This window comes from Bos grunniens, chromosome 27, assembly GCF_055505025.1.
Source record: "Bos grunniens cultivar Pamir isolate PY7600 chromosome 27, Bosgru_T2T1.0, whole genome shotgun sequence".
NCBI classification, from domain to species: domain Eukaryota; kingdom Metazoa; phylum Chordata; class Mammalia; order Artiodactyla; family Bovidae; genus Bos; species Bos grunniens.
The window spans coordinates 36,589,121-36,611,236 of record NC_141191.1 but is presented as its reverse complement, the minus strand read 5'-3'; the positions used below and the strand labels follow the sequence as shown (position 1 = coordinate 36,611,236).

The 22,116-nt window shown below is 37.1% G+C and overlaps 1 protein-coding gene and 1 non-coding gene across 2 annotated transcripts in view; one reads left to right on the top strand and one right to left on the bottom strand.

Annotated features, from left to right (window-relative positions):
• Positions 1-22,116, bottom strand: part of LOC147343800 (disintegrin and metalloproteinase domain-containing protein 18-like) — a 151,176-nt gene that overhangs the window by 44,596 nt on the left and 84,464 nt on the right. The window contains exons 16-20 of the mRNA XM_086380426.1: positions 21,820-22,003; positions 17,869-17,949; positions 11,289-11,403; positions 3,085-3,241; positions 1,493-1,583 (exon numbers count right to left, since the gene is read on the bottom strand). Of these exons, the coding sequence (XP_086236552.1) occupies positions 1,493-1,583; positions 3,085-3,241; positions 11,289-11,403; positions 17,869-17,949; positions 21,820-22,003 (628 nt within the window). The remainder of the gene's footprint in view (positions 1-1,492; positions 1,584-3,084; positions 3,242-11,288; positions 11,404-17,868; positions 17,950-21,819; positions 22,004-22,116) is intronic.
• On the top strand, positions 19,300-19,404 carry LOC147343802 (U6 spliceosomal RNA). Its single transcript, XR_015156543.1, has one exon. It is a non-coding gene; the product is annotated as a U6 spliceosomal RNA (small nuclear RNA).

Here is a 22,116-nt window from a genome sequence, read left to right as displayed (position 1 = left end):
GGTGAAGGACAGGGAAACCCGGCATACTGCAGTCCATGGGGTCACAAACAGTAAGACACAATTTAGTGACTGAACAACAACAAATGTATGTGTTTATATATGAATACATATTTATATGTGTAAATATATAGCTTTATATTTATTACTTTACTGCTGATTTATCATTTAAGTATGAGGCAAAATAATTACAGCTATGAAATGATTGAAAATAATAAAAATTCATTTATTTAGTTTTGTATACTTTTGGTTCTTTGAAAAATCCATGGTTTAGAAAGACTAAATAGAATATTTCCAGCCACTACAGAGTAAAGAATATGCCTGCCAATGCAGGAGATGTGGGTTCGATCCCTGGGTCAGGAAGATCCCCTGGAGAAGGAAATGGCTACCCACTTCATTATTTTTCCCAGAGAAATCCTATGGACAGAAGTGCCTAGTGGGCCACAGTCCATGGGGTTGCAAAAGAGTCAGACATGACATAGCTTATTTAATCTGTGGCATGTGGAAAAGATAACACATCTTTCCTTTAGGTAAACTTATTTGCAAATGTGGATAAAAAGAATCACATTCTAGTATTTGAAACTTGGAAAAAGATACATAGCAGGAAAAAAAAAACTTTACCCTATAAATAAGAAGATTCACTTAATATTAAAATATTAAATATTTTAAATTTTTAATATTTAAAATATTAAAATAAGAAATATCTAATTTCCTTCATTCAAAATTAGACCTACATATATATGTTCAAGATTTTCAATAAAGGTGCAAAGGCATTTTAATGAATATATTTCTTTCAACAAATGATGCTGGACTATTTGGCATACATTTGCAAAAATACAAACTTTATCACATATGTCATACTTTCAAATTTTACTTCAAACTTTGCACAAAAACTGCCTCAAAATGAATCATAGGTCTAAATATGCATTGCAAAGCTATAAATCTTCAAGATGAAAGCATAGGAGAAAACCTGAGTGACCTTGGGTTTGGTGGTAAGTTTTTAAATATAACAGCAAAAGCATAATCCAAGATGGAAAACAATGATAAAATTTAAAAATGTTTCCTCAGCAAAATATACTGTGATTTGAATGAAAATATGACACATATCTGAAGAAAAAAAGCCCTCAATTTTTATCTGATAAAAGGAGAAGAGGGCAGCAGAGGATGAGATGGTTAGATAGCATCACTAACTCAATGGAAATGAATTTCAGCAAATTCCAGGAGTTAGTGGGGAACAGAGGAAACCAGGTTTTGCTACAGTTTGCTACAGTTGATAGGGTTGCAAAAATTCAGACCACCCAGCTACAACAAATATGTGATAAAGGACTTATCTGCAGGATATCTAAGGACAATTGTGTGTATACATGTGTTGTACACATATATCAGACTCATATATCTGTCTGTTGTGAGGTTCTAGAAGCAATGAAACCCAAATAGCAAGGAGCAAACCTAGCATCTAGGTCTATAATATTGTTTTCCAATAAAAGAAACCAACAATCCTTGTAGAAAAGGCTGCTTCTAGGGCTGTGACAAGGAATATACAAGATAATTCTGAAACACCCTTTATAGAGCCTGAAAGTGGAGAACTACTCAAAACCAAAAACATACGGGGCACATTTAGCTGCCTTTTTTTTTTTTTTTATAGATTTAAGTATAAAAAGAGAAAAATAATCTAACAGGTGTTTTCATGTTCTCAGGAAATACCTGACAAACACTACTTCCTCCAAGTTATCAAGATTGATATTATCAGTTCATAGCATTTGTCTTTGATGTGATGTGATGAGAATGATGTTCCAGCTCTGTGAACTTATTACCTAAACCCACAGCCCTAGCCTAATGCATGATGGAAATAAATATATGGCTATAAGATAAAACAATTTTTCCCATCTGGTAAAAATTATGTATTCAAAAGCTCCAGTATATACTTATAGAATAAACAAAGATGGAAGGCTTAATGGTACACATCCCAGGTCTGGTGGGAGAGTTTGTAAAGGAACAGTCATTAAGGATGGGACAGCATGAATTTTTAGATATGGAGCTGTATTCAGCATGTACATTACACAGGTTCCCTCAACATTACCTGTCAAGGCTTTCTTTGAATTCTCTTTTTTTCTTTTCCTCTGTAAAGTCTCATGATGGCCGATTGAGTCACTTTCTCTTTCAGTGAATATGATCCAACATTTCCCTAAATGATATACATGTGATGTGTGTATAATTGAGTATGTCTTCATAAAATGGGTTTCCCTGGTGGCTCAGATGGTAAAGAATCTGCCTGCAATGTGGGGGATCTGGGTACAATCCCTGGGTCAGGAAGGTCCCCTGGAGGAGGGCATGGCAACCGACTCCAGTATTCTTGCCTGGAGAATCCTATGGACAGAGGAGCCTGGCAGACTACAGCCCACAGGGTCACAAAGAGTCAGACAGGACTGAGCGACTAAGCACAACACACAATATTAGTTTTCAAAGAAAATGTCACTTTGAGGCTAAAATCCTCATTCATGCTGTCACATATTGGGATTAATATAAAGGTTTCTTGCCTTCAATGAGTTAAAGAGTTAGGTCATCAGAAAGGAAGATGGAAAAAAGTAAGAATATCATGCACAGGTTTATAAGAAACAGTGCCTAATTTCAGAGGAATTCTGCAGAGATTTTTTTAACAACATTTGAGACTACTAAAGAGATAAAAATATTTTGAGGTTCAAGGATTTATTAATGACATTTTTAATATAAATTCTAAATTGGATAAAAAGGATTTCTCTGAAGGAAACAAACACTGCTACTTAATTTAGATCTACTTAGGAACTTAAAATGGTATACCAAATATAGTTTTCTCATATTAAGTCCCTACTACACTGTGGAATATTCATCAGGAAAACAGTTCTAGAGCAGTCAAAATTTTGATTTGTCTTAATATGCTAATAATGAACTATTGGGAAAACAGAATGGATAAAAGGACATTTGTTTACATTTTAAAATAGCACACATTTCATAATAAATATAACAAATATTATATAATTATGAATTTATGACACTGGTTAATGACTAGCACAATTTGAGATACTAAATTATTTGCAAAATCTTACTTACCCCTCATGTTCCACACTCTCTTTGTTGCATGATTTTCTCATTTCATTTCGCTTCATGATCATAATGGTGAAAATTATGAAAAAGGGCAGAAAAATGTAGAAACTTAAAATAAGCCAGTTCTGATGTGTATTGTAGCCTTTTTTAGTAAACGTTGTATCTGGAAGTGAAACACAGAAATAAGTGGATATTCACTGAATGTTTGAATAAATTTCTATTTATCTCACTTTAATCATATGCATCCTGGAGGAGGGAATGGCAACTCACTGCAGTATTCTTGCGTGGAAAATTCCATGGACAGAGGAACCTGGCGGGCTTAAGTCCATGGGGTTGCAAAGAGTTGGACAGCAATCATATGCATACATGTAAAATCATATACATAATTGAAAGTTTAAGACCTTGTAAACTGTCATATATGAGAAAATAAAAGGGCATTTAAGCTCATACCCAAAACAATTGAATATTTTTCATAGGCTTACTCAGTTCAGTCAGTTCATTCACTCAGTTGTGTCCACTCTTTGCGACCCCATGGACTGCAGCATACCAGGCCTCCCTGTCCATCAACAACTCATGGAGCTTGCTCAAACTCATATCCATCGAGTCAGTGATGCCATCCAACCATCTCATCCTCTGTTGTCCGCTTCTCCTCCCGCCTTCTATCTTTCCCAGCATCAGGGTTTTTTCCCAATTAGTCAGTTCTTCGCATCAGGTGACCAAAGTATTGGAGGCTTACTAATCATCTTTTATGCATATTTTAAAAATATTATGATACTGTATTTGCAGTTTGAAGTCTGTTTACTACACTCATCTTATTTATTTATTTTAAAGGTGGCATATTAGTAGGGGTTAAGTTAAAAATTTAGCAATATGCTGTGAAAAGCCCCCATCCACTACCTTGCCAAGTCACATAGTTTTGCTCCTCAAAGGAAACCATTTTTAAATGACTATGTTTCTCCATCCAGTATTTATATTTTATACATGTGAATAAAATCCATTTCTATACCCATACTTGTGTCTGTATCTACCTATATGTAATGTGTGTGTGGTGTGTATTTTTTCCCTCTTGTTGACAGTCAACAATATAGTATGCCCTTTTGCTGTCTTAAAAAATTCAAATATTACACAATTCCCAAAAGTACACACGGAGAAGGCAATGACACCCCACTCCAGTACTCTTGCCTGGAAAATCCAATGGACAGAGGAGCCTGGAAGGCTGCAGTCCATGGGGTCGCTGAGGGTCGGACACGACTGAGCGACTTCACTTTCACTTTTCACTTTCATGCATTGGAGAAGGAAATGGCAACCCACTCCAGTGTTCTTGCCTGGAGGATCCCAGGGACGGCGGAGCCTGGTGGGCTGCCGTCTATGGGGTTGCACAGAGTTGGACGCGACTGAAGTGACTTAGCAGCAGCAGCAGCAAAAGTACACAATAAATAAATATATTGGCAAATAATTAGAAAAATAATCCAGATCTCAAGACATACTCTGCTAGAGTCTCAAAAGTACACACCAGGAAATTTTCTAATCATAATTCTGTTTTCCAATTAAAATAAATAAATTTATATTTTAAAAAACCAAAACAAAAAAAAAAAGATATTGCTTTTCTCCATTACTATTTAGTTAGTAGATTTTTTACAGAAATGTAACAATACTAACAGACATGCATTCACGTCATCATTTTATAGCTCAGAGAATTTTCTAAATTGAACACATCTATGTAACCAGCACCAAATCCAAGAAAAGTAATATTACCAGCATCTCACTACCTCTAATCTACTTTCTTTCAGCCACCATCCATGGAAAATCACTAATCCATGGATCATTTTTGACAGATTATAACGGAGAAGGAAATGGCAACCCACTCCAGTGTTCTTGCTTGGAGAATCCCAGGGATGGGGGAGCCTGGTGGGCTGCTGTCTATGGGGTCGCACAGAGTCGGACATGACTGAAATGACTTAGCAGCAGCAAACCAAACATTTGTAACTTTTCCAGTGGTTTTCCTAAGTGGTTGTAGGAATTACATTCACACTAGCAATGAATGAGAGTCTTGGTATAGCTTGTATTTTCCTTCTTTTATTATATAGTTATTCTTGTGAAGAACTGACTCATTTGAAAAGATCGGGATGTTGGGAAAGATTGAAGGCAGGAGGAGAAGTGGACGAGAGTATGAGATGGTTGGATGGCATCACCGACTCAATGGACATGATTTTGAGTAAACTCCAGGAGTTGGTGATGGACAGGGAGGCCTGGTGTGCTGCAATTCATAGGGTCGCAAAGAGTCGGACCCTACTCAGCAACTGAACTGAACTGAACTGATTCTTCGTATATGATGAAATGTGAACACTATAACTGTACAATGGATAAGATAGAGCAAATGAGGCATGCACTTAAAAGATTATTTTCTGTTTTGGTTGTTATGGATTTTCTTCAATTAATGTAAAATTCTTATCAGTATTGGTAGGGAAAATAAGTTTAATGTCTGAGATTTGACAACAAAATAGTGTGACTCTTGTATTTGATGTCATTTAAATTTTGTGATTTTTTAACAGATTTACTGTTATTTTAGATGAAAATACATGAATCTATTTGAGATGTATATTATATGTTGTATATATATATATATATATGTTTATATCTATAAAACCACCACATCAGTCAAAAGACAGTTGACTCCTGAACGTTGCAGGGTTGGGGGATCCACTCCAAGCAGTCTAAACACTCATGTTGAACTTTAGCGTTGGTCCTCCATATCTGAGGTCTCTCTGCAGTACAGGTTCCACCATATCTGCAGCTGCTCACCCATGGATTTAGTCTACTTCTGATGCTACACTACTGTGGTATTTATTGAAATAAAATCTGTGTACAAGTGGATGCACTTGTTGTTCAGTCGCCAAGTTGTGTCTGAGTCTTTGCAACCTCATGGACTGCAGCATGCGAGACATCCCTGTTAATGCACAGAGAAGTTCAAATCCATGTAGTCCAAGGCTCAACTGGAGTGAATACATCCATCACCCACAAGTTTCTTCTTGCCCATATAATGCTGCTTTGCTGCCACTCCCAACACAAGCAACCAAATCAGCATTCTCTATTAGTTTAGGTGTTCTACAATTTAATATAAATAAAGTCACACAGTCTGTATTCATTTTAATCTTGCTTTTTTCACACAGCAGAAATGTTGACATCCATCCACATTGGTATTTTTAACAGTGGCTCATTCCTTTTTATTGTTCAATAGTATGCTGTTTTTTGAATATACCACACGTTGTTGATCCATCACCTGTTGATTTGTCTTTGGGTTGTTTTCAAATCGTATCTATTACATGTAAAGCTGTTATGAACGTTTGTGTACAAAGTTTTGTAGGGGTGAAGGCATTCTATTCTCTTGGTTAAGCAGTAAAGTGACTGCATTACATGATAGGTGAAAGAAGCCAAGGGCTTCCCTGGAGCCTCAGTGATAAATTCACCTGCCAGTGCAGGAGACACGGGTTCCAGCCCTGATCCAGGAAGATCCCATATGCCAAGGAACAACTAAGCCCATGTGCTCTAGAGCTGGGGAGCCGCAACTACTGAGGCCCTCAGGCCCTAGAGCCTGTGCTCTGCAGCGAGAAGTCACTGCAGTGAGAAGCCCTCACGCCACAACTATTGAGTAGCCCCTGCTCACTCTGACTAGAAAAACCCCGTGCAGCGATGAAGACCCAGCACAGTCAAAGATAAATAATAAATAAATAAGATTCTTTTAAGAAGAAGCTGAAACTGTACAATTTTACATTTCAACAATAGTGTATGAGACACTATCCTCCCATTTTGGCAAAACTTCATGTAGTTAGTCTTTAAAATTTAAATAAATTTTAAAAGAATGTAACAGTAATTGTGTAATTGTGATTTTAGTGTACATTTCTTTGATGAACAATGACATTGGGCATCTTTACATGTGCTTATCTATCATCTATATATCTTCTTTGATAAAGTATCCATATTTTTCCCATCTTTATTGGGCTGTTTGTTTTCCATTATTAATTGTCAAAGATTATATTGTGAATATAAAATTTGTATATATTCAGAATATAAATACTTTGTTAGTTATATACCTAACTCTAGTTATATACAAAACTCTTCAAGAGTTTTGAAGAGCAAAAGCTTTTCATTGTGATGATATCCAAATTTTCACCTTTCCTCCTTAGAATGTGCTTTTGGTATCACATGTTAAAAAAAATAATCATTTAATCCAAAGGCACTTAGGTTTTCTCATATTTTCTCTTCTGGAAGTTTTATACGTTTAGGCTTCACATTTTGGTGTGTGATCCACTTTGAGTGAATTTTTACACGTGATGTACAGAATTCTTTTTTTCTGCATGTGAGTATATAATTGTTCCAGCACTTTTTGCTGAAAAAGTTATCCATTATTCACTGATTTGCTTTGCACTTTATGGAAAATTAGTTTTCCATGCATCTGTGGCTCTACTTCCAGTGATTTATTCTGTTCCATTGATCTACATGTCTATGTTAAAATCAATGTTACACTGCATTGATTATTGTAACTTTATAGAAAGTTCTGTAATTGGGTGATGTATTTTATCTAACATCACTCTGTCTCAAAGTTATTTTGACAACACTAGTCCCTTTGAAATTCTGTATAAAGTTTATAATCAGCTTGTCAATTTCTGCAAATGAACCTGATGGATGACTTGCAACGGGATTTTCCTGAGTGTATAGATAAATCCGGGGAGAACTGACCTTGTAACAAGTGTTTTCCAAACTCTGAACATAAATGTCTCTTCAGTTACTTAAATTTTCTTTAATTTATCTCAGCAATGGTTTGAAGTTTTCAGTGTACAAATCATGTACTTTTCCACTGAATTTATTTCTAAGTATTTTGTTTTTTATGCTGTCATGAATAAAATTGCTTCCTTAATGTCATTGTTGGATTGTCTCTTTTTAGTTTGTAGATATACAATTGTTTTTTGTATATTGATCTCATTTTCTTCCACCTTACTCTTTAGGTTTTGGTGACTCATTAGGATTTTTTCATATAGGATCATATTACTGTACAGAAACACTGATTTTCTTTTTAATCCATATGCTTTGGGGGGAAGGATATACTGACCAAACCCTCTGATATAAGTGGAAGTAATCTGCAGAGGCTTCCCTGGTGCCTCAGTGTAAAGAATCTGCCTGCTAATGAAGGAGACACAGGTTCTATCCCTGGGTGGGGAAGAACCCCTGAAGAAGGAAATGGCAACCCATTCCAGTATTCTTGCCCAGGAAATCTCACAGACAGAGAAGTTTGGTGGGCCACAGTCCATGGGGTCACAAATAGTGGGACACGACTCAGCAACTGACTGGTAAAACAACAACCTATAGCCACAGGTGAATGTATGGCCAGCTAGCCTTTCCTTTCCCCTGCCTTCCTTCCCGGCCACACACTGCTGTTTGTGGACAGAGTCAGGTCCTGCCTTCCATCACTGGTCAATGTTACCGTGTCCACCTGTGAATAGCCCCTGCAGTCATGCACTTGTATGTTCCCAGCCTGACTCGTCTCTGGCTTCCACTGCATGTTCTGGGGTGAGCGTCCAGCCACAGAAGAGCATATCAACACCCATGGCCCCTGCAGCTGTTTGTCAGATCCAGATCAGGTTCTGCCTCTCTGACGGGCCCGCACCACCATGCGTACTTGTAACCAGCCCCTGCCTTCAGCTCTGAACCTGCACACCCCCAGCAAGACCTGACCTCCAAGACAGTGCACACACCCAGGGGAGGAAGAGAACAGCTATAGGAGAGCATACACTAGCTGTTAGATCCAGGTCACAATCGGACTTCTGACAGTGGTGGGCATCATTGTGCCTACCTGGAGCTAGCCTGTCCGATTGTGCACTGGCATGCCCCAGAACTCAATTTCCACACCTCATCACTGATTTCCCTTGTAGTATGCATTCGCAGAAGTAGAGTGTGAAGCAATAGGAAAGCACACTGACATTCAGGGCCATCGGAACAGCCAGTGAGCCAATACTTGGCTCCAGCCATTGCCACCTACCCCAGCCCTGATCACTACAAACACATCTTCAACTGACATCTGCCACCACCTGGACACCTGCACTTGGGCCCCACAGCCAAGTATATGCATATCACTGTCTCCAGTCACTACCATTGCCTGAACTTGTCCTTAGCTATACTTTTAGACTTTAGGACTATTATCCATTTTGAGTTAATATTTGAAAGTTGTGAGGTCTGTGAGTAGGATAATTCTTTTGCTTATGGGTGTCCAGCTGTTCCACTGAAATGACACAAATACAAGAAAAATTTTACAAATGGATGCATATGAAACAATTTGGGCCATGTAGTCCAATAAGAATAAAATGCTCTCCTCCAATTAAAAATAAATAAATTAATTAAAAAGCAAACTAAAATGTTGATATAGGTAGAAACCAACACAATATCATAAAGCTATTATCCTCCAATAAAAATAAATAAGTTAATTTTTAAAAAAAGAAAACACTCATCAAATACAACTAAAATCTAGGATTTATTTTATTTATTTATTTTTGTTTAATTGCTGTGACTAGGACTTTCAATTTTGTGCTGGATAAAAGTAGTGGGCATAGGCATCCTTGTCTTATTTCTGATCTTAGAGGAAAAGCTTTCAGCTTTTAACTATTGTGTATGATGTGAAGAAAGCTGAGTGCTGAAGAGTTGATGCTTTTGAACTATGGTGTTAGAGAAGACTCTTGAGAGTCCCTTGGACTGCAAGGAGATCCAACCAGTCCATTCTGAAGGCGATCAGCCCTGGGAGTTCTTTGGAAGGAATGATGCTAAAGCTGAAACTCCAGTACTTTGGCCACCTCATGCAAAGAGTTGACTCATTGGAAAAGACTCTGATGCTGGGAGGGATTGGGGGCAGGAAGAGAAGGGGACGACGGAGGATGAGATGGCTGGATGGCATCACTGACTCGATGGACATGAGTCTGAGTGAACTCCGGGAGTTGGTGATGGACAGGGAGGCCTGGCGTGCTGCAATTCATGGGTTCGCAAAGAGTCGGACAAGACTGAGCAACTGAACTGAACTGAACTGAATGATGTTAGTTTTGGGTTTGCCATATGTGGACTCTACCTTGATGAAGTATAGTCACTCTATACCCACACTGCTGACAGTTTTATTTTTTTAAGATTTATTTATCTGTTTTATTTTTGGCTGTGGTGGGTCTTCATTGCTGAGTGCAGGCTTTCCCTAGTTTGTGATGAGCAGTGGCTCCTCTTGGTTGCAGTGTGCGGGTTTCTCACTGAGCTGGCTTCTCTTGTTGTGGAGCTCAGGCTCTAGGGCATATCAATTCAATAGCTGCAGTGGGTGGACTTAGCTGTCCTGTGGCATGTGGAATCCTTCCGGACCAGGGATTGAGCCCATGTCCTCTGCATTGGCAGGTGGATTCTTCCCACAAAGGAAGCCCTATTGAGAGTTTTTATCATAGATGTTGAATCAATGAATAGCAACTTGCCTTCATTCATGGAAACTAGAGAAAGTATAAACTTGTACTTCATCACTCAAAATGTGATTTACTATTATTTCCTAGTAAATACGTATACTTATATTTTGTCATACATTTTTTACATAAATTTCATTCAAAATAAACACCTTATCCTAGACGTGCTTTTTAATAACCTGTAAAGCTTTTAATAACATGGAATGCAAATAATTTGCATGATGTTCACCCATCCATATTTATTTTTTAATTCATGCTATGATGTTTATTAGGGTTTCCCAGGTGGCATTAGTGGTAAAGAACCTGCCTGCCAATGCAGGGTTGGGTTCGATCCCTGGGTTGGGAAGACCCCCTGGAGGAGGAACTGGCAATCCACTCCACTATTCTTGCTTGGAAAATCCCATGAACAGTGGAGCCTGCTGAGCCACAGTTCATAGGCTCACAAAGAGACAGACATGATTGAGGCGACTGCGCACACATGATGTTTATTGAAACTTGAGTACTATATTGTATTTTAGTAACTGAGTTGATTAAAACTGGGTGTCTCTGTGGAAAGCACATTGCAAATGTTATTTAACATTAATTTAATGAAAGCCACTATTCAAAGTAATTCTTTTAGTCACTTGGGAGATCATGAAAGATTTTAGTTAATAGTGTATTTATTTCATAAAGCATCCTATTTTGATGCTTTATTTTTAAAACATTCTAGAATTTAAAAGTTTAATTTCTACTCACAAGATTTATGATCATATCCATCATCAATACTTCCTCCTGGTGAACCAATGTGTAATTCACAATCTGGAGGTGTATAGTCAGGAATGCAATGACAATTGCCTAAATTATTACATATCTGAAACAGAAAAATGTGTAATTACTATGAATCATGATAGTCTCTGTATGTCATATATACTTACTTTCAAAAGAATAAAATCCCTGATCTTCTAAGTTCGTTGTTGTTCAGTTGCTAAGTTGTTTCCAACTCTTTACCACCCATGAACTGTAGCACAACAGGCTTCTCTGTCCTTCATTATCTCCCTGAGTTTGCTCAAACTCAGGTCCATTGAATCAGTGATGCCATCCAACCATCTCATCCTGTTGCTCCCTTCTCCTCTTGCCCTCAATATATCCCAGCATCAGGGTCTTCTCCAATGAGTCTGCTCTTCCCATCAGGTGGCCAAAGTATTGGAACTTCAGCTTTAGCATCAGTCCTTTCAATGAATGTTCATAGTTTATTTCCTTTAGGATTGACTGGCTTGATCTCCTTGCTGTCCAAGGGACTCTCAAAAGTCTTCTCCAGCACCACAGTTCAAAGGCATCAATTCTTTGGGATTCAGCCTTCTTTATGGTCAACTCTCACATCCATACATGACTACTGGAAAAACCAGAGCTTTGACTATATGGACTTTTGTAGGCAAAGTGATGTCTCTGATTTTTAATATGCTATCTAGATGTGTCATATTTTTTTCCCAAGAAGCATCTTTTAATTTTGTGGTTGCAGTCACTATTCTCAGTGATTGTGCAGTCCAAGAAAATGAAATCTGCCACTGTTTCTACTTTTCCCCCACTGATTTGCCATGAAGTGATGGGACCAGATTGGAGAAGGAAATGGCAACCCACTCCAGTATTCTTGCCTGGAGAATCCCAGGGACGGGGAAGCCTGGTGGGCTGCCGTCTGTGGGGTCGCACAGAGTTGGACACAACTGAAGCGACTTAGCAGCAGATGGGACCAGATGTCATGATCTTCATTTTTTGAATGCTGAGTTTTAAGCCAGCTTTTTCACTCTCCTCTTCCATCCTTATCAAGAGTCTCTTCAGTTCCTCTTTACTTTCTGCCATTAAAGTGCTATCATTTGCATACCTGAGGTTGTTGATAGTTCTCCCAGCAGTCTTGATTCCAGCTTGTGAGTCATCCTGTCCGTCATTTTGCAGGATATGCTCTGCATATAAGTTAAATAAGCAGGATGACAATATACATCTTTGACATACTCCTTTCCCAATTTGGAACCAATCTTTTGCTTCATGTCCAGTTCTGACTGGCCTTTCTTGACCTGCATACAGGTTCTCAGGAGGCAGATAAGGTGGTCTGGTATTCTTATCTCTTTAAGAATATTCCAGTTTGTTGTGATCCACACAGAAAAAGTGTTTAAGATAGTCAGTGAAGCAGAAGTAGATGTTTTTGTTTGTTCGTTTTTTGTTTTTTTCTGGAATTTCCTTGCTTTTTCTACGATCCAATGGATGTTGGCAATTTTACTTCTGGTTCCTCTGCCTTTTCTAAATCCAACTCGTACATCTGGAAGTTCTCGGTTCATGTACTTCTGAAGACGAGCTTGAAGGATTTTGATCATAATCTTGTTAGCATGTGAAGTGAGTGCAATTTTATGGTAATTTGAACATTCTTTGGCATTACCTTTCTTTGGGACTGAAATGAAAACTCACCTTTTCCAGTCCTGTGGCCACTACTGAGTTTCCCAAATTTGCTGGCATATTGAATGCAGCACTTTAACAGTATCATCTTTTAGGATTTGAAATAGCTCAGCTGGAATTCCATCACCTCCATTAGCTTTGTTCATAGGTATGCTTCCTAAGGCTCACTTGACTTCATACTCCAGGATGTCTGGCTCTAGATGAGTGACCACACCATCATGGTTATCCGGGACATTAAGACTTTCTTCTACAGTTCTTCTGTGTATTCTTGCTACCTCTTCTTAATCTCTTCTGCTTCTATCAGGTCCTTGCCATTTCTGTCCTTTACTGTGCTCATCCTTGCATGAAATGTTCCCTTGGTATCACTAATTTTCTTGAAGAGAGCTCTAGTCTTCCTCATTCTATTGTTTTCTTCTATTTCTTTACATTTTCCACCTAAAAAGGCTTTCTCTCCTTGCTGTTCTCTAGAACTCTGCATTCACTTGGATATATCTTTCCTTTTCTCCTTTTAGGCCATTCAGGAATGACCTAAATCAAATCCCTTATGATTTTACAGGGGAAGGGATGAATAGTTTCAAGGGACTAGATCTGGTAGACAGAATGGCTGCACAACTATGGACCGAGGTTTGTAACATTGTACAGGAGGTTTTGACCAAAACCATCTCCAAGAAAAAGAAATGCAAGAAGGCAAAATGCTTGTCTTCTAAGTTTATTAAAGACTATATATTGATACATAGTGCTTCCCTTGGGCTTGACAGTAAAGAATCTGCCTGTAATGCAGGAGATCCAGGTTTGATCCCTGGTTCAGGAAGATCCTCTGGAGAAGGGAATGGCTACCCACTCTAATATTCCTGCCTGGAGAATTCCATGGACAGAGGAGCCTGGCAACGATACTCCATGGGGCCGCAAAGAGTCGGAAATGACTGAACAACTAACACACAAAAGAGGGCCTTCATCCACTAATTAAGTCCCTCTCCACTGCTAAGCGCTTTCTGTTTTACATATATTCACAGATAAACACACATACCCACATCCACAAACATATAAACACTCATTCCCAGGTTTTTGCCAAACAAACATCACTAATGAAAAATTATGAATTTATTCCCATACCTAAAGGTATAAATATAGGGCTAGCACATTTTAAGAAATAGACATTTATGGTTATTTCCTATCATTATATTGGAGACATTGTGTTTTGTCCATGTATGCTGATAATGACAAATTTGGGGGGTTTATAGATAATGCTGGGCTGGAGGAAGCACAAGCTGGAATCAAGATTGCTGGGAGAAATATCAGTAACCTCAGATATGCAGATGACACCACCCATATGGCTGAAAGCCTCTTGATGAAAGTGAAAGAGGAGAGTGAAAAAGTTGGCTTAAAGCTCAACATTCAGAAAACTAAGATCATGGCATCTGGTTCCATCACTTCATGGCAGATAGATGGGGAAACAGTGGAAACAGTGTCAGACTTAATTTTTTTGGGCTCCAAAATCACTATAGATGGTGATTGCAGCCATGAAATTAAAAGACGCTTACTCCCTGGAAGGAAAGTTATGACCAACCTAGATAGCATAATCAAAAGCAGAAATATTACTTTGCCAACAAAGGTCCATCTAGTCAAGGCTATGGTTTTTCCAGTGGTCATGTATCGATGTGAGAGTTGGACTGTGAAGAAAGCTGAGCACTGAAGCATTGATGCTTTCGAACTGTGGTGTTGTAGAAGACTCTTGAGAGTCCCTTAAACTGCAAGGAGATCCAACCAGTCCATTCTAAAGGAGATCAGCCCTGGGTGTTCTTTGGAAGGAATGATGCTAAAGCTGAAACTCCAATACTTTGGCCACCTGATGCGAAGAGTTGACTCATTGGAAAAGACCCTGATGTTGGGAGGGATTGGGGGCAGGAGGAGAAGGGGATGACAGAGGATAAGATGGCTGGATGGCATCACCGACTCGATGGACATGAGTTTGAGTGAACTCTGGGAGTTGGTGATGAACAGGAAGGCCTGGCATGCTGTGATTCATGGGGTCACAAAGAGTTGGACATGACTGAGCGACTGAACTGAACTGAAAGATTATTGAAATTTTAAATTTATTTTCCCTACATATCAAAATTGATTTCAATAAAATGAGTTTTATTTATAATACTGTAATCCAAAGGTGTTCTTCTAATTTACACATCAATCTCTCTCTCTCTCTCTCTTTTTTTTTTTGGTATTTAGTGTAGCCCGACTTCCCAGGTGGCCTTAGTGGTAAAGAATCTGCCTGCCAATGCAGCAGACACAAGAGATGTGGGTTCAACCTTGGTTTGGGAAGATCCCTTGGATTAGGAAATGGCAACCCACTCCAGAATTCTGGCTTGAAAAAATTCCATAGACAAAGGAGGCTTGCAAGCTATGGTCCATGGAGTTGCAGAGTTGGACACAGCTGAGCACACACATACACACACAACGCTCTGGTGATAAATATTTTAATGTAAAATTTTGAAATTAAGACTAAAATATCATTTATTTCATATTTCAAATCTAATCCCCAAATTTTCCCCTATCCTGATTTAACATAAACAGCAGAGGTTACCATCATTACATTTTTACTAATGTAGTGAAAGAAAAAAGATGGTTAGCTAGAGCAGAAGCAATAAGCAAATAAATATTATTAAATTTTATTAAGTGAAGAATGACTTGCTATTTCAGACTAGATATGTAATTTGACTTTCTAGTGTTAGGTGTTTAGTTGGTAAATCGTGTTTGACTTTTTGTAACCCCATGACTGTAGCCCACCAGGCTCCCCTGTCCATGCGATTTCCTATGTAAGAATACTGGAGTGGGTTGCCATTTCCTTCTCCAGAGGATCTTTCTAACCCAAGGAGTTCTTAGCAGAAAAAAACGAAATGAAAACGTATACCTTAGTCACTTGTCAGTAATACTTCTAATGTCAGAAAATGAAGAAAAGTAATCTCATAGCATTCAGCACAAATAAAATGGAATTAAACTACCATCACATTTCTCTTTGACAGGACTGAAGGAAATAGAACAGTCCAACTGAGCTTACAAAGTTTTGGGAGAGCAGAACTAAAACTTAATAATTTTGTGCCAATGATTTTTTTTTAATGTGGAAAGACATTTTTGCATTGTTGATATGCTAGAACTTTAAATGCATACTGCACAAGATATATTTCTCTCTACTTTAAAGTGGTATTCCAGCACCCTATCTCTCCGATTAAAACAGATAAGCAATGTCATGTCAGAAACAACATTTATCTAGAATATAAAATCTAAATAGATAAATTCCCTATAATATAAATTTTAGAAAAAAAAATTAACATAATAGACCAAATCTCTTAGGAACATCAAAGTAGCTATATTTTGGATTTTTTAAATAAAACTTTTTACTATAAAATAGAATGTACATAAACCTAGTCTTACTGGAATGTTAATTTCATAATGTATAAAGTATCAAATTATGACAAAGGTCCACCTAGTCAAAGCTATGGTTTTTCCAGTAGTCATATATGGATGTAAGAGTTGGACTAAAAAGAAAACTGATTGCAGAAGAATTGATGCTTTTAAACTGTGGTGTTGGAGAAGACTCTTGAGAGTCCCTTGGACTGCAAGGAGATTCAACCAGTCCATTCTAAAGGAAATCAGTCCAGAATATGCATTGGAAGGACTGATGCTGAAGCTGAAACTCTAATACTCTGGACACCTGATGTGAAGAACTGACTCATTTGAAAAGACCCTGATGCTGGGAAAGATTGAAGGCAGGAGGAGAAGGGGACGACAGACGATACAATGGTTGGATGGCATCACCAACTCAATGGACATGAGTTTGAGTAAACTCCAGGAGTTGGTGATAGACAGGGAAGTCTGGTGTGCTGCAGTCCATGGGGTCACAAAGAGTTGGACACAACTGAGTGACTGAACTGAACTGACATTTGAAACTAATATGATATTGTATGTTAATTACAGCTAAAAATGTATCAATAAACTGCAAACTATAAGTTTGGTTTGAGATTTTACAAAAAATATTGAGGCTGAAGGCTTAAAGCAGAGAATTGAACAAAGAAGAGCAAAAGATCAGACCAACAATGCTAACAATTAAAATGAACAACAATGAAAGTAAAAGACAAAACACGAAAATGTAGCTATCCTTTTTGTTTACAGAAAAGTTTCATAGAAAATTCAAGACAAAGCAGTAGCATTCTATATCTTCTAAAAGCAACCAAGTAAATTGTAACACTGAATATTACAAAACTGAATACTGATAAATTTAATTTCATTTCTATAATGTTGACCGAATTATACACTGATTATCTTTTTGGAAAGCAGTGAAACAAGGGTCCCAAATTATACATTTTTAAGAAGTAAATATTAAATGCAAAAGTAACTACAAATCTGTATTGCCAGATTAAAATGGATAAACAGTTGAGAAAAAAATGTTTTTTGCATAAAGATACTTTCTAGTAGAAGCCTCTTCATAAAAACTTCAGAAATTCTCTATCATGTCTTTAAGAATATCTTCTGTAAAATACTATATAGCTTTAAATTTTAATTATGAAGAGTATGAGGAAGAAGAAATATGCCCACAATATAAGCAAAATATGCATTTATTTGCATGAGAAAATTATTTGTTTTAATTTAAATGTGTTACCAATTCATAAGTTTTGAATGCTTACAATAAATTCAGTACACATATAGTACAGTTCACTAAATAGTGTTTTGATCGATTGGTAATCAGCTGATTTTCTTTATATTAGTTAGCTATTCCTAGGCAAGCCTGGATAAAAGAGCAACTTAGATTTTCATTTCTCCCAAACAGGATAGATTTTTTACGTTGAATTACTCAAAAAATAACATAAAATTTAGAATTACAAAAACAAAAGTAGCTTACCCCATTTCCTCTGCATTTTATAGTGGCATTACAATTATATCCCATTAAAGGAACTTCTTTGCAGGTTTTATTTATACAATACTAAAACAAAACAAGCAAATATTTCATAGTTATTTACAAATCTGACACAAGGAATTAACTATATCATGTGTATACAAAAGAACAAAAGACATACTTACTGAGACTTTATATTATGCATCACTCTGATTTTGGAACAAAGATTCCGTCAATCCAATACAAAAATCCAAACAATAGTAAGAGTTAAAAAAAAAAATCTGAGAGTGTTCGCCTTAACACAGTTTATGTAGTGATGCCACATGATTTTGGTTTTGATACTTACAATTGGGAACTGAAATGAGAATCACCATTATGGGAGTTAATGTTCTGCTATGAATAATTGGTTAGATTAATATTAATGATTTGTCTGCTCAAAAACTGGAAAACAATTTATTATTTTAGTTTTAGTGTAAAATATAAATTATTATTTTGGATGGTACATTATCATAAATCCTTGTTATAATACTAATTATAATAATCCATCAAGAGAAATATTTTAACCTAATATGCATTGCAAAACCCTAGTTATGTTGAAGTGGTTAATCAAGGGTTAAATTAGTCATTTTTTTTTTCCCCCTCATTTACTTTTCTCTATTATTTAAGCTAAGCTCTTAACTTATTTCTCTTGACTTTTTAAAATACATCAGCATAACACATGATGAAGTCATTGAAAAGAAGAATGAAATTTAGCATTTTGCAATTATTTCCTGAAAATTAACATATAGCCAATAAATAAATGATGTTGTGTATACCAGTACATTTTTACTCTTTCTCTTGGATATAATATTGGAAGTGCTAGCCAGAGCAATCAGGCAAGAAAATATGAAAAGCACACACATTATAAATAAACAAGCAAAATTATCTCTTTGCAGGTGATATAATCTTGTATGTCAACTCTAAAGACTCCACATACACAAAAGTTTGTTAGAACTAATCAACAATTCAGTAAATTGGCAGTATAAAATACTAACATATAAAACTAAAGACATTTCTAAACAATGGACATTCTAAAAAGGAAATTAAGAATACCATTCAAGAAGAATAGCATCCACTATTATTAGACAATTAAAATTAACCAAGAAGCATACACTGAAAACTGAAAGAAATATTAAAAAAAAAATTAAAACAGAAAAATAAAATTTATCCTGTGTATATGGGCTGGAAGACATAATATTATTAATATATCAATACTATCCAAAACATCTATAAATTCAATGCAATCTGTCAAAATTTCAAGACAGATATTTTTTTCATAAATAGAAAAACCCATCATAAAATGCACATGGAATCACAAGAGAGTCTATATAGCTGAAATGGTCTTTACAAAGAACAGAATTGGAGGACTCACACTTCTTGATTTCAAAACTTACTGTAGTGTTCACTTCAGCAGCACATATACTAAAACTGGAATGACACAGAGAAGATTAACATGGCCCCATAGTCAAGGCTATGGTTTTTCCTGTGGTCATGTATGGATGTGAGAGTTGGACTGTGAAGAAAGCTGAGTGCTGAAGAATTGATGCTTTTGAACTGTGGTGTTAGAGAAGACTCTTGAGAGTCCCTTGGACTGCAAGGAGATCCAACCAGTCCATTCTAAAGGAGATCAGCCCTGGGAGTTCTTTGGAAGGAATGATGCTAAAGCTGAAACTCCAGTACTTTGGCTACCTCATGCGAAGAGTTGACTCATTGGAAAAGACTCTGATGCTGGGAGGGATTGGGGGCAGGAGGAGAAGGGGACGATCGAGGATGAGATGGCTGGATGGCATCACTGACTCGATGGACATGAGTTTGGGTGAACTCCGGGAGTTGGTGATGAACAGGGAGGCCTGGTGTGCTGCGATTCATGGGGTCACAAAGAGTTGGACATAACTGAGCGACTGAACTGAATTGAACTGAACTGAAATTGCTAAAGTAATCAAAAGAACATGATATTGGTAGATATATAGACCTGCAGATTAATATAACAATCTAGACAATCCAAAAACAGACTCACGAAAATACCCTCAATTCATTTTTTTGACAAAAGTCCAAAAAAATGAACCTCAACCTAAACCTCAGGTTAAAGTAAATTAACTGAAAATAAACCAAATGTAGAACAAACTTAAATGTTAAACACAATATTACATATTTTTAGAAATAAAAAAGTCTGTGAGACTATCTTCATGACCCAGGGTTATAACTAGGCTTATTAGACTTGACACAAAACACATGTTCCATGAAAGGAAAAATTGACAAATTGATATCATGAAAAGCTTTTCTGTATGAGTTTCTCCACCATGTAGATTGCTTTAGCAAAGCAAGCAAGCTGAGAAGGTGAGAGAAAGAAAGTGCATGCCAAACAGAAGTCACTGTCTTTTCTAAAACGAATCTTATAAATGACACTCCATAACTTTCACCATCTTCTCTTTCTTAGAAGCAGTCAGTATATCCAGTGCACACACAGACGAGGAGGATCACATGGGGAGTGAGTATCAGGAAGTGGGAGCAGTGGAGCCATGTTAGAAGGTGCTGACCACAAGAAGCAAGTTCCCAAGGGGATAGGACTGCTCAACGCAGACAGAAAAACCGGCTGTTTGATTTACCATTTTAAGAACTGCCTTATGATCCAGCAATCCCACTGCTGGGCATACACACTGAGGAAACCAGAATTGAAAGAGACACGGGTACCCCAATGTTCATCACAGCACTGTTTATAATAGCCAGGACATGGAAGCAACCTAGATGCCCATCAGCAGATGAATGGATAAGAAAGCTGTGGTACATATACACAATGGAGTATTACTCAGCCATTAACAAGAATACATTTGAATCAGTTCTAATGAGGTGGATGAAACTGGAGCCTATTATACAGAGTGAAGTAAGCCAGAAAGAAAAACACCAATACAGTATACTAACGCATATATATGGAATTTAGAAAGATGGCAACAATAACCCTGTGTACAAGACAGCAAAAGAGACACTAATGTATAGATCAGTCTTATGGACTCTGTGGGAGAGGGAGAGGGTGGGAAGATTTGGGAGAATGGCATTGAAACATGTATAATATTATGTATGAAACGAGTCTCCAGTCCAGGTTCGATGCATGATACTGGATGCTTGGGGCTGGTGCACTGGGACGACCCAGAGGGATGGTATGGGGAGGGAGGAGGGAGGAGGGTTCAGGATGGGGAACACATGTATACCTGTGGCAGATTCATTTCGATATTTGGCAAAACTAATACAATATTGTAAAGTTTAAAAATAAAATAAAATTTTAAAAAAAGGTTTTGTTTTATTTTTAATACATAAGTACTAAATGCCATTTACATAAAACACTAATTTACAACTGCTGCCTTATATTTTCTGGAATGTGTGCATTCATATTTCAGACTGACTCCCTTAGCTTCTGAACTATTTTTCTTCTCCCTTTGTTTTTTAGCTACATAAATAGTACTACATGTACATCTCAACATGAGCTCGTACATTGCTATAGCTGTGCTCTGCCAGTACAGACTTCTGGTTTGGGTCCTCCAAATTTCTCACACTTATATTTTGACAATACAGATAAAATATGAATGCTCAATTATGTTTTTTCTGAAGCAGGAAAAATTAAAAACACAAAATTAGAATTTTATGATTTAAAACCATCAGAATTCAAAGATCTAAACAGAATCAACTGTCAGTAGACTCCTGTGCTTAAAAATGCATCTTGTCCCTGAGGACTGATGACAGATTAATCCAATGTTATTTGATTACCGAGGCTTGGTTTAATAATCTTTTCCATATCATACGGGAAATAAATGGCAGCGCCAGGTTCAAATCCTTTCTGTATGATTGGGATAGTCATCGTGGAATATAGTAACTGATAATTCCATAATCTAACACAGGTACATGCAAGTGAACATGGTTTGTTACCATCTGTGCTCCACACACGGTGCCATCAGCCACATAGGTATAGTCTCTTCCACCTGATCTCACTGATGACGCAGTAGTTACGCACAGAAGTCCTTGAGAATATGAATAAACGGCAGATCGAACATCACTTCTATAAGTACTATTTTGTGGCCAAACACAAGCTAATTTTCCACAAAGAACATCCCTGGAGAGGGGAAACAAAACAATGTCTTATCATTCTGTCCTTTAATGAAACTTAAGTTTTAAATAAGTATTGTATCACATCAGTGATAACATAAATGTTGTTTAACGAATAGT